General features: G+C 40.6%; 1 protein-coding gene across 1 annotated transcript; it reads left to right on the top strand.

Moving 5' to 3' along the window:
- Positions 1 to 6,799: 6,799 nt before the first annotated feature.
- Positions 6,800 to 8,836, top strand: LOC311131025 (uncharacterized protein; the record flags this gene model as incomplete). The annotated part of the gene is made up of 5 exons (XM_084163852.1): positions 6,800 to 6,863; positions 7,625 to 7,754; positions 8,071 to 8,218; positions 8,484 to 8,520; positions 8,709 to 8,836. The coding sequence occupies 5 exons, from the start codon at positions 6,800 to 6,802 to the stop codon at positions 8,834 to 8,836; spliced, it is 507 nt and encodes a 168-aa protein (XP_084019978.1).
- Between the last annotated feature and the right edge of the window lie 4,446 nt (positions 8,837 to 13,282).

Here is a 13,282-nt window from a genome sequence, read left to right as displayed (position 1 = left end):
AATTTGTAGTTTTATTTTTTTTAAATAGCTTTATTAGGATTTTTTTTTATTTTTTATATGCATCAGAAATAAATCCATCCTCATTAGTATACCATAGTGTCCAGCTGTTTAGGCAACAACTACTCATTTTCCATTGTGAGGAAAATATAGACTTTACATTTTAATAAAAAGGACATTAGAATCTATCCACCCAAAGTAATGTAAAACCTCTAGTAGACAATGCTTTACAGAGGGTATAGCAAATTACCAGATCAATCTTTTGCGGACTAAGGGTAAAGACGTTGGGCATATTCTTTCCAAATGTCTATTTCTCTGTCTGGAGGCACGTAGCTTAGAGACTATATTTAGATATACCATTATATCCAGTTTGTTTTGCTGTTTCTATAAAACATCAGCCCAGAGAAAGGGACTTGAGCTGCAGGTCCATAATCAAAAAAGCATAATATGAGCTTATCTTTAATATTAGAATGGCTCACGCCAGGACAGACACACATGCTGGGCAAAGTGGCTGTGCAGGTGGTCTGCTGCTATGGCAAATTAAATTTATCTGGAGGAAATCAAGGCTGGACTAAAAATTGTATGTGCTCCTTGTGCATTCCTGAAGAGATTCAGCTTTAGTGTATCAACAGAAGAATGGGTTGAGTGCATTTTTAACCCACCCCTCCCCACATCATACTGCTGCAGAACAATATATATATACAGTGGGGAGAACAAGTATTTGATACACTGCAGATTTTGCAGGTTTTCCTACTTACAAAGCATGTAGAGGTCTGTAATTTTTATCATATGTACACTTCAACTGTGAGAGATGGAATCTAAAACAAGAATCCAGAAAATCACATTGTATGATTTTTAAGTAATTAATTTGCATTTTATTGCATGACATAAGTATTTGATCACCTACCAACCAGTAAGAATTCCGGCTCTCACAGTTTTTCTTAAGAAGCCCTCCTGTTCTCCACTCATTACCTGTATTAACTGCACCTGTTTGAACTCGTTACCTGTATAAAAGACACCTGTCCACACACTCAATCAAACAGACTCCAACCTCTCCACAATGGCCAAGACCAGAGAGCTGTGTAAGGACATCAGGGATAAAATTGTAGACCTGCACAAGGCTGGAATGGGCTACAGGACAATAGGCAAGCAGCTTGGTGAGAAGGCAACAACTGTTGGCGCAATTATTAGAAAATGGAAGAAGTTCAAGATGACCGTCAATCACCCTCGGTCTGGGGCTCCATGCAAGATCTCACCTCGTGGGGCATCAATGATCATGAGGAAGGTGAGGGATCAGCCCAGAACTACACGGCAGGACCTGGTCAATGACCTGAAGAGAGCTGGGACCACAGTCTCAAAGAAAACCATTAGTAACACACTACGCGGTCATGGATTAAAATCCTGGAGCGCACGCAAGGTCCCCCTGCTCAAGCCAGCGCATGTCCAGGCCCGTCTGAAGTTTGCCAATGACCATCTGGATGATCCAGAGGAGGAATGGGAGAAGGTAATGTGGTCTGATGAGACAAAAATAGAGGTTTTTGTTCTAAACTCCACTCGCCGTGTTTGGAGGAAGAAGAAGGATGAGTACAACCCCAAGAACACCATCCCAACCGTGAAGCATGGAGGTGGAAACATCATTCTTTGGGGATGCTTTTCTGCAAAGGGGACAGGACGACTGCACCGTATTGAGGGGAGGATGGATGGGGCCATGTATCGCGAGATCTTGGCCAACAACCTCCTTCCCTCAGTAAGAGCATTGAAGATGGTCGTGGCTGGGTCTTCCAGCATGACAACGACCCGAAACACACAGCCAGGGCAACTAAGGAGTGGCTCCGTAAGAAGCATCTCAAGGTCCTGGAGTGGCCTAGCCAGTCTCCAGACCTGAACCCAATAGAAAATCTTTGGAGGGAGCTGAAAGTCCGTATTGCCCAGCGACAGCCCCGAAACTTGAAGGATCTGGAGAAGGTCTGTATGGAGGAGTGGGCCAAAATCCCTGCTGCAGTGTGTGCAAACCTGGTCAAGACCTACAGGAAACGTATGATCTCTGTAATTGCAAACAAAGGTTTCTGTACCAAATATTAACTTCTGCTTTTCTGATGTATCAAATACTTATGTCATGCAATAAAATGCAAATTAATTACTTTAATCATACAATGTGATTTTCTGGATATTTTATTTTAGATTCCGTCTCTCACAGTTGAAGTGTACCTATGATAAAAATTGCAGACCTCTACATGCTTTGTAAGTAGGAAAACCTGCAAAATCGGCAGTGTATCAAATACTTGTTCTCCCCACTGTATATATATATATATATATATATATATATATATATAATTCCCACTTTTTTTATGTTGACCCATCTACTTATTTCTAGCTATTTTCATCAACCATATATCAAATCTGATAGATGTAACTCATCCCTTGGTAACTTTTCAGTATTTCTGAGAAATTCAGGCATTGTCATTGTAATCTATTTCCTAGCACCTTTTGGCACCAGTCAATTTTGGGGGATTATTTATTAGAATTATCTACATATGTAGGATCTTAATTTGCTCACTTTTGTTGCTGAGAATTTCCCTGCACTGCAACAAATGCAAAGGAGCTTCATGATTTACATAAATTCACTGAAAACCCATACTAACGCATGGTTATATTAACATTGCATTTTCATGTAGCTTACTTTTGGCCAGCTAATAGCCTAACGACCAATCAAGCAACATTATGGACTAAACGTTCAAATCCTGTTGCTGCAGGATTATGTTGCTGTGACTATAGGTCAAATTTAAGATCCTACACCTGTCATTTTCAGAAGATACAATTTTGTTTTTCTTTTGCAGCTTTTGTTAAACACATCCATTTCCCATAAATTAAAAATAAAACACCCATTTCAGAAAGTGTTCAGTTTCCCCACTCTAAGCACATGTTTTGCAATGATTTTTAAATAAGTCCTCTTGTATGTTTAACCAAACACATTCTGGTTTAGTTTTACAGTATATAAAGAAACAAAGCTGTGTGAACCACAGATGTTAGTTTGAGGACTGCCTGCAAAGAGTTCTTGTCTACTCCCACCAGAAGAATGCCAGGCAGCATAGAACATGCCAGGGTTTTTTCTTGATGAAAATGGAGCTTAGGTGGTGGGTGTAGTGAGGGCGTGGCCAATGATACGGTCACCGACCAAACATTTTAGAGCCCCCCCCCCCCCATTGGCTGCAGTGACAAACTTGAGCTGTTTGAAGCTAATTTCCTGCAATTCTACACATATCGTCATGTGTCTGAGATAGAATGTTGCAGTTTTAAAGCTAATCTCCTGCAATTATACACATTTTGCCGTGGTTTATGCTATGAGTGACTCAAACATATAACAAAATCAATCGGGGCCACATGCCATGACAAAAATAATTTTTTTGAATTTTAGATTCTCTACTTTTTATTTCTGGTTTAAGTCATTTAAAATTGCACTGTGCTGAAATCGCTCTGCCATTTCCTGGTTGCTAAAACTCTAATTTGCCTGATTTCAGTTTGTGACAAAATAAGCTAGTATAGTGTAGAAAATTATTGTACCATCTAAACCGCTGTGAAATATATTTTCCATTTCCAAAAAGATTCTTTCAGAGGTTTGAAGCTGGTGTACTAAACCAAAAGTAAAAGATGCAAAAACAAAACTTAAGAACAGGAAGCATAGAAATAGTGCATGTAGAACAGATCTACCGCTTCTTAGAATTGCTTTCAAGTAGAATTATAGATCTATAACTCACATTTCTATGTGAAATTGGTTGCGTCGCCCAGAAATCTACATATTGCCACTTATGTTTACACTGAACGTTTTTCAACCCTGATTTATGTTTTTGTTTATTTTTTTACTGTTTGGACATGGGCAGTTTTCGGACTGCCCAATACTTTTCTATGCAGAAAAAAACCTAATATAAAATATAATCACTACATGTTGCATGGATGGACTTTATTTTATTTTGACACTAAATAAAGACATTCTATTAGGGATCTCTCATGTAAGTATAGTTCCACCAAGCCTTTTGTCAAGATCAGAACATTCAAGCAATCATTATGTACCCCTGAAGAAGTTTTGTTTTTTATACTCATTCAATTATTGGGAGTATATAGAATGTACAACTTAAACATTTTGTTTATTTTTTATAAGGTTACTATTTCATTAGTCGGCACCTCCAACTTTTTGGGTGTGTGTCAACTCATGCTTTTTACAAGAACAGAGCATGAACAATGAACTGGGGAACACCTGTAAATTTAGGGCATAAAAGTGATCACTTCAATCTTCATGAAGTTGTAGTGTAGACAATGTCCTAAAATGGCTATAATCAGCCATCCACTAGTAGCATTCCAGACAGTCCATACCAAATGTTATGTGCTTGATAAATTATACATCTCAAAATTTGACATATTTGCTCCCTGAAACCTAACCTAACACTGAAATCCCTTTGGGCTAAGCTGCCCTGGCCTAGACCACAGGTATAGTTAGCTTTTCCCTACAACATCTCCAGGACATACCTATCCCCCCCTCCGGCTCTCTACCTCCTCAAAGAGGAACACCGGTTTAGTCTATGATTTAATAGGTGGATTTACAGTCACTAGTTTTTTTTTTTTCAACCTTTTGTTTGAAAGTTTGTGTCTAGGATACTTTTACAGTGATCTCTTAATCGCCCCAAAGATATGCAGGAAATGTTTGGCTCAAGACTGAAGTCATGGGGAAGGTATGTTTTTGCAGCTGAAAGATTCCAACTTGATTTCTTAAGGGTTGAATTCTTGCACGCTGCCCTCACCTCACAGACTGCATATTTTTAATTCCAGGGCTCAGGTATGCACAGTCAGATAGTATGGATTACACTGGCCTTGTCGTCTAATAAATGCCTCTACCTAAAGCCTACCATTCAGCAGAGATTTAAAGCATCATTTACCCTGTATTAATTTACCGTGTGTTTTACCACATTGTCTGTTCATGGAAGTTGCAACTCTCTCCAGGTGTGTTATTCCATTGTACTACAACATAATTACATAGAGCAATAACTTTACAGTAGATACTGCTGTAAAATACAAACAAGATATGGTGAAGTGACTCTTCTCAACAATAGTTAAAAGCTAAACACTTGCTTGTCACTGGAAGCATTTCTTCTAAGGTACATTAAACAACGGGTAGTCTGTCTCGTCATTAAATACAAGGTTATTTGGGTTTTCCTGTCCATTATTTTTCAGACGAGGGTTACATTTCATTTGTGCAGTTTTAGTTTTTTTAAATTGTTTTTATGTAACACATTTTTATAGCATTACTTTTTTTTCCAACCATGTTTATTTCATTGAATACCAAAGGCATTAGAGTGTGCTGTAATTCTGCAATAGTTTCATTGCTTGGTTAGAAGGGTGGTTTTTGAGACAGTGGGGGAGCATCAGCTGGGTTCTAATGACACCCAACCTGCCAAAACAAATGGTCTCTACCCAAAACCACCACTCCGGGTCTCAGGGTCAGTCAATCTTCAACTGCCAACCAGCGTTGACTTTGTATCCGTTTCCTCTAATTACATAGGCCATTTTATATTTGACATTTTGTATTTAGTTATAGTACTGAATTTGGGGGCTTGTCAGACACTGTTCCTAAAGGCAAGTAAGTAACACACTTACAAACTACTCCTACACTTTGGATGCCCTCGTGCTTAGCCCCATGCATCCCACTTCTGACACACAATGTTGCAAATTTATGGGGTAGCCGTCTGGGACTTGCATTTGTCAGTCCAAGACCTTTGCCATTACACCAAGAGAGGTCCAAACCTCTTGACAAGGTTGTTAGGTGTTGTACTGAGAATTATTGTTAGAATGTAGCTGCTATACAAAGTCACAGTCCATACTGTATTGAACATGTACAGCTGTACTTTAGTTTGGCAAATCGGCTTCTGTTTTCAAAATGTTATCATTTCTTCTGATCTATCTAATGGTAGAGAGCTGGTTGCCGTTTTTATAGTGCATGACTACTGGCATCTGCCTTTTTAAACATCTTTCAGCACAACTTAGTTTAAATGAATACCATACAGGAGCAGACACACTCAATACTTTTTTTTACTGGTAATCACATCCTGCTGCTATTGGTTGTCTTGAATGTTTAATTGTTGATGCTTGAACCACAGATAGGCTAAAGCCTTCTAGCATATTTTAGTGGTGGTTGGTTTTGGAAACAGACTGCATGAAACTTGCTTGTGCTTTGAACCATGTTGGTACTAGAGATGCCATTGTCCTTTACATGGATGTATTACAGGACAGTGTCATTTGTCTTATGTAGTCCCCTGTAGCTCAGTTGGTAGAGCATGGCGCTTGCAACGCCAGGGTTGTGGGTTCGTTTCCCACGGGGGGCCAGTATGAAAATGTATGCACTCACTAACTGTAAGTCGCTCTGGATAAGAGCGTCTGCTAAATGACTGAAATGTATCACAAGCTTTGTGGTATTCCCTGTATTGTGCTTGAGCAGTGACTAATGGGACACACCTACAACAAGGTAGTGCAATTTCCATGACCGCATTAGAGAATGCCATAAATATGGATTATTTGAAGAGCTTTTTTTGGGAAAGCACCTTTTGAAGCGTGGGAAAGACATGAAAATGAACACAGTGAGTGGGGCACTCAGAGGAGAAGGTAGGGGAGAGGGGGAGATGGAGGGGGAAGGGTTAGTGAGTGTATGTGTGTGTGTGTTTGAGGGAGAGAGTGAAAAGGAGGGAGGGAGAAATATAAGCGACACAGAAATAGAGGGGAAGGTAACACAGCAGATTACTTCCCTGCCAGGCTCACCATGTTTCTGCTGCAGACTGTGACTGTTATTTCTCTGACTGTCATTCTCCTGGGCTCGGTGGAAGGTAAGACACAATAACACCTACAGTGTATACCGTTAGCAGCATGCACCCTGCTGGGAGCCAGTTTAGCATGGAAGCGATGGCGAAGGAGATGAAGCTAGAGGAGAGGGGAAGAGAATACTGGAGCAGCAGCAGGGAGAGCCATGGATGTAAACAGAGCTAGAATGAAGACAATGATTTCACATCAAAATATAGAATGCTAATAACAAGCTAACTGAATACCTCAGACTTTAATGGGAAAAATGATAGATGATATCAATGATAAAATATGACAAGGTTCAGAGCAGCTTTCATATGACACGCATATGGTAACTATTTATCTCAGCTAATGTTATTGTGCTTACTCACTCTGATTGGATGAAAAGCCTTGTCATGTAGTCACAGTGCCACTGGCATAACAGCACATTATGGGGGATCATGGGATGTTCTAAATCCTCCTGGCATTCATGTGTGTATAGGGGGTGTGTAGTTCTCCTGACTCTCTCTCTCTCTCTCTCTCTCTCTGCACTCTAGATGACATATCCTGTCAAAAAGAGCAACCATTACATATTAACCTTTTGATAGTCCAACTATACTGTATAGAACAGTGCAATGAAATGCCTTACATTCCTACTAATATATTTGAACTCATAATCTATCATAACAACCCTCCTTATGAGCCAATAGCGATCAGCCTTCATATACCGTAAGTGTGCTTTGACGAATTTGACATAAGGGTTTGCCTTTCTCTCCATCTCTTTCTCTCCCCCCCCCTTCTCTCTCAGGTAAGGGGGTACAGATGCAGAGAGATGTTCAGTGCTGTATGCAGTACTCCCAGGGGAAAGTTCGCACCAAAGACGTGCTGAGGTTTGAGGTACAGACGGAGGGGCCAGACTGCAGCATAAAAGCCATCATGCAAGTATTCCAACTATCCCGAAGCAACTCGCAGACATGGAAAATATGCCTCTCAGAGCTATGAGGCATTGTCATCTATCCAGGTCATGTTGTTATGGCTCAGATTCTACTGTAATTGCCATGGAAGTGAGGAAGGAAATAAGTGGGAATAACAAGCCATCCAAATAAAAGATGCCTCGCTAGCCAACTTTGTTGAGGCTTTGGTTCAGAGAAGGCTTTATTAAAACCATGCTGCATATCTACAGTTTGTACTGTATGTTTCAGTTGGAAAGTTGGCGTGGTGAATGTTCTTTTGTCTGTTGTGTTGTGGATGCAGACTGTACACCAAGAAGGTGGTGAAGTGTGCTGACCCCAGAGACAGAAAGGTCAAGAGGTTACTGAGGAAGCTGCTCCAGAGGCAGAGGACCAAAGCACATAGGATCATGTGGCTCCACCCTCATGGCAACCTGCCAGTCATGTCGGAGGTGGGAAATATGCACCGTGTTTATACACAGGGCTCAATTCAATCTAACCCACATTGCAGTTATACTACGTTAAGATACTACATAAACATTCCTATGGTGGGAGTGATTGAATCCAGGCTGTACATCCAAAAGGCTTTATTAGAACGAGTGGAAATATTAGCTTTATTGAAAAGTGTGCCGTAGACTTTACCCCTGATTATGTCTCCATATACAATGATTTTCCACATTTGAATACACTGCTGTACAGTTTGCTTTTCTCTATCAGGACAAGAAGGATGGGTGGGATGCCTTCCATGTGGAATGTGTGTGAGGTTGTTGTTACCACAGGATAATTATTGTCATAGGTGACATCTGTTCATCCTTTTACTCCAGCAATATTGTATTGTCTCTGTTATGACCGAAAGTATCTGACATTTATGGTGCACTTAAATTGCCCTTTGGGGACAAAGATTTACTGAACTGAACCAAACTATCTCTCCTGTCATTGCAGGCCAAGTAAACTTCCAGCGGCTTGTCATCCTAACTCAGCCAAGCTTGCTGACTCTCCAGTCGTCTCGTGTCACTGTCTATCTGCCTGGGAGTGTGGTGGCTGAGCTGTCACTGCCATACAGTCCATGAGAGGTTTTGATATATAGCTAAATGTATTTTACACTGACTGTCGCTAACTATGCCAAAGTATTTGCTAAGTATTTCTGATTACTCTATTCCAAGAAACCGGTCTTCACCGTCTATGTATACCTGTTCAATTTCATAGAGGGCTTGTTCTCGCCTGAAACAATGTCATGTAGAAAAAGGCTCTGTATGTTTAAACACGACATCTGAAGTGGATCTTTTATAAATAAATGAACCTGAAAGAATTCGATTTTCTTCCTTATTGTGTCTTATTGCAGCCTAGGCTCAATCTATAATATGTCAGTGGGTTACTCTGAAAGTATTAGTGTGGTTCTATATTTCATTGGTTCAAGTAGCTACTCTAGGATTTCTCTTATAGGTGCAGTTGTAACAGTTACTGCTATAAAACAAGCATAATAACTGCTGTATTAATAATTTGCAACAAAACTGAGTTCAACAGCCCAGAGAATCAGTGTGTAGCTTAACACACAAAGGTGCTGTTGGTTCCTCTCTGGCTGAGACCCCACGCTGCTTCTGTTTACTGGCCCTGGGTGGGTGCACACTGTTTGATGTTGAGGTGCCCAGCACCTTCACTCCCAGACAAAAGGTCATTAATGCTTCCCATAGCGTTGCACTTCTGGCTCAACACTGTTTGAGATGCCCAAAGCTGCTCTGGCACTCCGTTTGACAGTTTATTAATTTAGGTGAAGACAGCTTGACACCATATCACTACCTAGAGGTTTAGACCAACAATGGGGAGACTTTATTCAATGAGAGGCAGTACTGTAAGTGTGAAGCCAGCTGGAATGTAATGCAGGTGTTCAGTCCTGCAGTTTAGACTGGTCGGGAGGAAGAATCCATGGAGACTCGGGGCCAAAAACAGAAGGAGCTTCTCCACCAGGGGTAGCCAGACAACAGGAGGATGGCACCACCTCCTGGGGAATCTCTCTCTCTCAACCACATTTATCACAGTCTAGAGAATTACATTTACATCATTTAGCAGACGCTCTTATCCAGAGCGACTTACAAATTGGTGCATTCAACTTATGATAGCCAGTGGGACAACCACCTTTTTTTTATGGGGGGTGGGGGAAGAAGGATTACTTTATACTATTCCAGGTATTCCTTAAAGAGGTAGGGTTTCAAGTGTCTCCGGAAGGTGGTCAGTGACTCCGCTGTCCTGGCGTCGTGGGGGAGTTTGTTCCACCATTGGGGTGCCAGAGCAGTGAATAGCTTTGACTGGGCTGAGCGGGAACTGTACTTCCGTAGAGGTAGGGGAGCTAGCAGGCCAGAGGTGGATGAACGTAGTGCCCTCGTTTGGGTGTAGGGTCTGATAAGAGCCTGAAGTTATGGAGGTGCCGTTCCCCTCACAGCTCCGTAGGCAAGCACCATGGTTTTGTAGTAGATGCGAGCTTCAACTGGAAGCCAGTGGAGTGTGCGGAGGAGCGGGGTGACATGAGAGAACTTGGGAAGGTTGAACACTCATTACATATTTTAGGTAGGCTATTTAATTATAATAATAATGGATTAGGAAAATAAAGTCTAGGCCCAATTTCCCCAAATGTTATTCCGCTTCAAAAATGTTTTATTATGATAATTTATATGAACCCTCAATTTAATTATACATATACAATGTGTGACTCTCGCTATCAACTGATCATTTCACTTTCTGTAAAAGAGAATAAGATTACTTCCCAAGCAAAGTCCAATTTCTTTGACTCCTCGACTTTACAAGGTTATAGCTCAGCTTCTGCTTGTCAGGCTTATATATGCCTTATATATCCCACAATGTCTGGCCCTTGCACTTCAACGCTCTTAGTTGTTGCGTAAATTGACCAACTACTGCTGTTTACTTTGTGCATGTACATAATCTCGCTGAGTCTACCTTTAATGCAGGGTTTGATATTAACGTCAGAAGCTATCGAGTGGAATGGTTACTTTCTATTTTATAGAGCGGAGTGGTTTTTCTGCTGGTGTATCCTGAGGTATCTCCTCTCTGAGAACCTCTTCCTGAAGTGCGTACAGGCGAACAGCCTTTCTCCCGTGTGGACCTTCATGTGCATCTTCAGCTGGTGCTGACGGGAGAACCTCTTCTCACACTGGGGGCAGCTGTAGGGGTTCTCCCCTGTGTGGACCCTCTGGTGCCTCTTCAGGGTGCCAGCCTCAGCGAAACACGTGACACTGGGTACATCTGAAGGGTTTCACCCCTGTGTGGACCTTCTGGTGGATCTCCACCTTCTGGGGGCAGCTGAAGCCTTTGTTACAGAACATGCAGAGGAACCGCTTCTCTTTACTATTGCCAGATGTTGCTCCCCCTCCCCGAGCCTGGGGTCTAGCCCCGTCGTTTGAGTTCAATACCTGATCGAAAAGGACGCGGCCGTGTGAATCGGAAGGCCCCATCCATGTGGACACTGGGTTGCGATCCCTGAACGCGTGTAAAGGGGAGTGGGCCGCAACATTTTAATTTGTCCCTATGATTTTCCCGTAACCTAAGAAATCTCTGCCCTGTGAGTGTCCGTCTCCTAGGTGACTATCTGGATTCCATGCGTCGCCCTCCAATTTCACAGTCACTTCAACTACAGCCAGAACCTCCCCTTTCTTATCTAGGCAACCTTCAGAGTATACACTACTACTATTGGTTCCAGTCCCCTCTAGACAGATCAGTCTGTGTCTCTAAACCCAAGGGCATGTTGCCAGAGTCTGTGGTCATCTGTGGTCAGATCCTGTGTGTAAGAACATGTGTGTTACAGTTAAAGTCTTGGTGTCTTAGAATAACACAATTGTCAATTCCTGAGACATTTATTTGTTGCAACAAAATACTGATAATGACACTTCCCAAAAGAAATGCAAATTTGAGCCATCTCACAAAAACTTTAATCAACTATTTAATATATAAAACAATAGGCACAAATTAAAACAATATGTGCTCAACCACATTCAAAATAGATTGTTTTAAAAACTTAACTACGTACACAGTAGGCCTATATACTTTCAAAACCCTTTCCACTTAACATTCAACTTAATTGCTTTCAAATTATGTTTAAGGCATCATAACATTTTTCAACTTTTTTCAACAGTCAAATTAAAGAGAAAAGCCATCATCATAAATGTACCACTACCACAACTGGCTATATTGCTTTCATCGATAAAGCACCGGATGTTGAACTGAAATGGCCATGTAAGATTACAGCATCAAGGAAAGGGAATATTTCTGGTGAGCATTTTAGTTGTGAGTCAAGAAATATATGAAGATCTCCCTCATATTCTACAAATGGACCAAATGGATATTCAATCCTCGCATTGTCTGAAAACACAACACTCAAACAAAAAGGGCTGGACTCAAGGCCTAAAATATCAAACCATAGTAACATTGGGGGGGAAAAACATATAATGTAATTCAGTAGGCTATGTAACATCCTTTTGTCCATATTTGTCCATCTTTACTATGCACAGAAACATACAACAGCCCCAATAATATCAATATTCAGAGCAAGCATACAGTAATACTTTCACATACTTCAGACTTAAGTGACTAGTACCAAAATATGTTCAGTTAAGAAACACTAGTTAACACTGAAAATACATCTTTGTTACAAATATTGTTTTGAAAAAAAAAAAAAAATCTAACCCCAATTTAGCTCAATAAGTAACATAGAAATCACCCAAGTGTAAAACATGATTGCAGATATCGGTACAAATATATACTGTATACATTCATATTGATTCAATTGACAAAGATCAAGCAAACTACAGTACATTACATCATAAATTCAATATTTGTTTTTGAAACTGTAGAAAAACTGCTTATCAAAGTTGGTAGCATGGATAATATGGTATAAAATGACCTCTTGGTAATGTTTGGGGCAGAAAATGAAATTACTTAAGAGAAAGCATAATGTACACTTGAATTTTAGAGGTAGATTCACATTAAAAACAACAACCACCAACTAAAAGTGGCAAAATAAAAAACAATAAAATACAAATCAAGCCATGCAAGAGAACCAGCTAATGGATTTTCCATCTATTCACAGATTTAAAAAGGCCATTGAATGGCATTTACTTTCTTGTTCATGAAAATCAAACCGATACAGAGTACATAACAGTCTAAAGTGGTCTCTACTGATATGAACACATAAAATAAGTGAAAGCAATATAGTAGCTAGATATCTACGAGAAATGTGATTTCACCTGTCCAGTTCTTTCACATCAGTGTCCTCTAGACAATTGAGATGCATCTCTGATTTGGACTGAAATTACCAAAAGAGTTGGTGATATGGTTGACAGTGTCAAAACAATCTCTAGCCACTATCCCTACAGTGTTTGTAGATCTGAAGTTAACCAGTTAGGTGTTATCAATATGGTGATGGCTCCGATTAGGTATCCAATAGCTTTCCCCATATTGCTGAAGAAGTACAGTATGGGCTAGTGGTTGTTTTCAGACTGTCCTGACCC

Source organism: Coregonus lavaretus, assembly GCF_964263955.1.
Source record: "Coregonus lavaretus genome assembly, chromosome: 6".
In the NCBI taxonomy this organism is placed as follows: domain Eukaryota; kingdom Metazoa; phylum Chordata; class Actinopteri; order Salmoniformes; family Salmonidae; genus Coregonus; species Coregonus lavaretus.
Note: the sequence above shows the minus strand (reverse complement) of the source record. Positions and strands in the feature narration are given on the sequence as shown.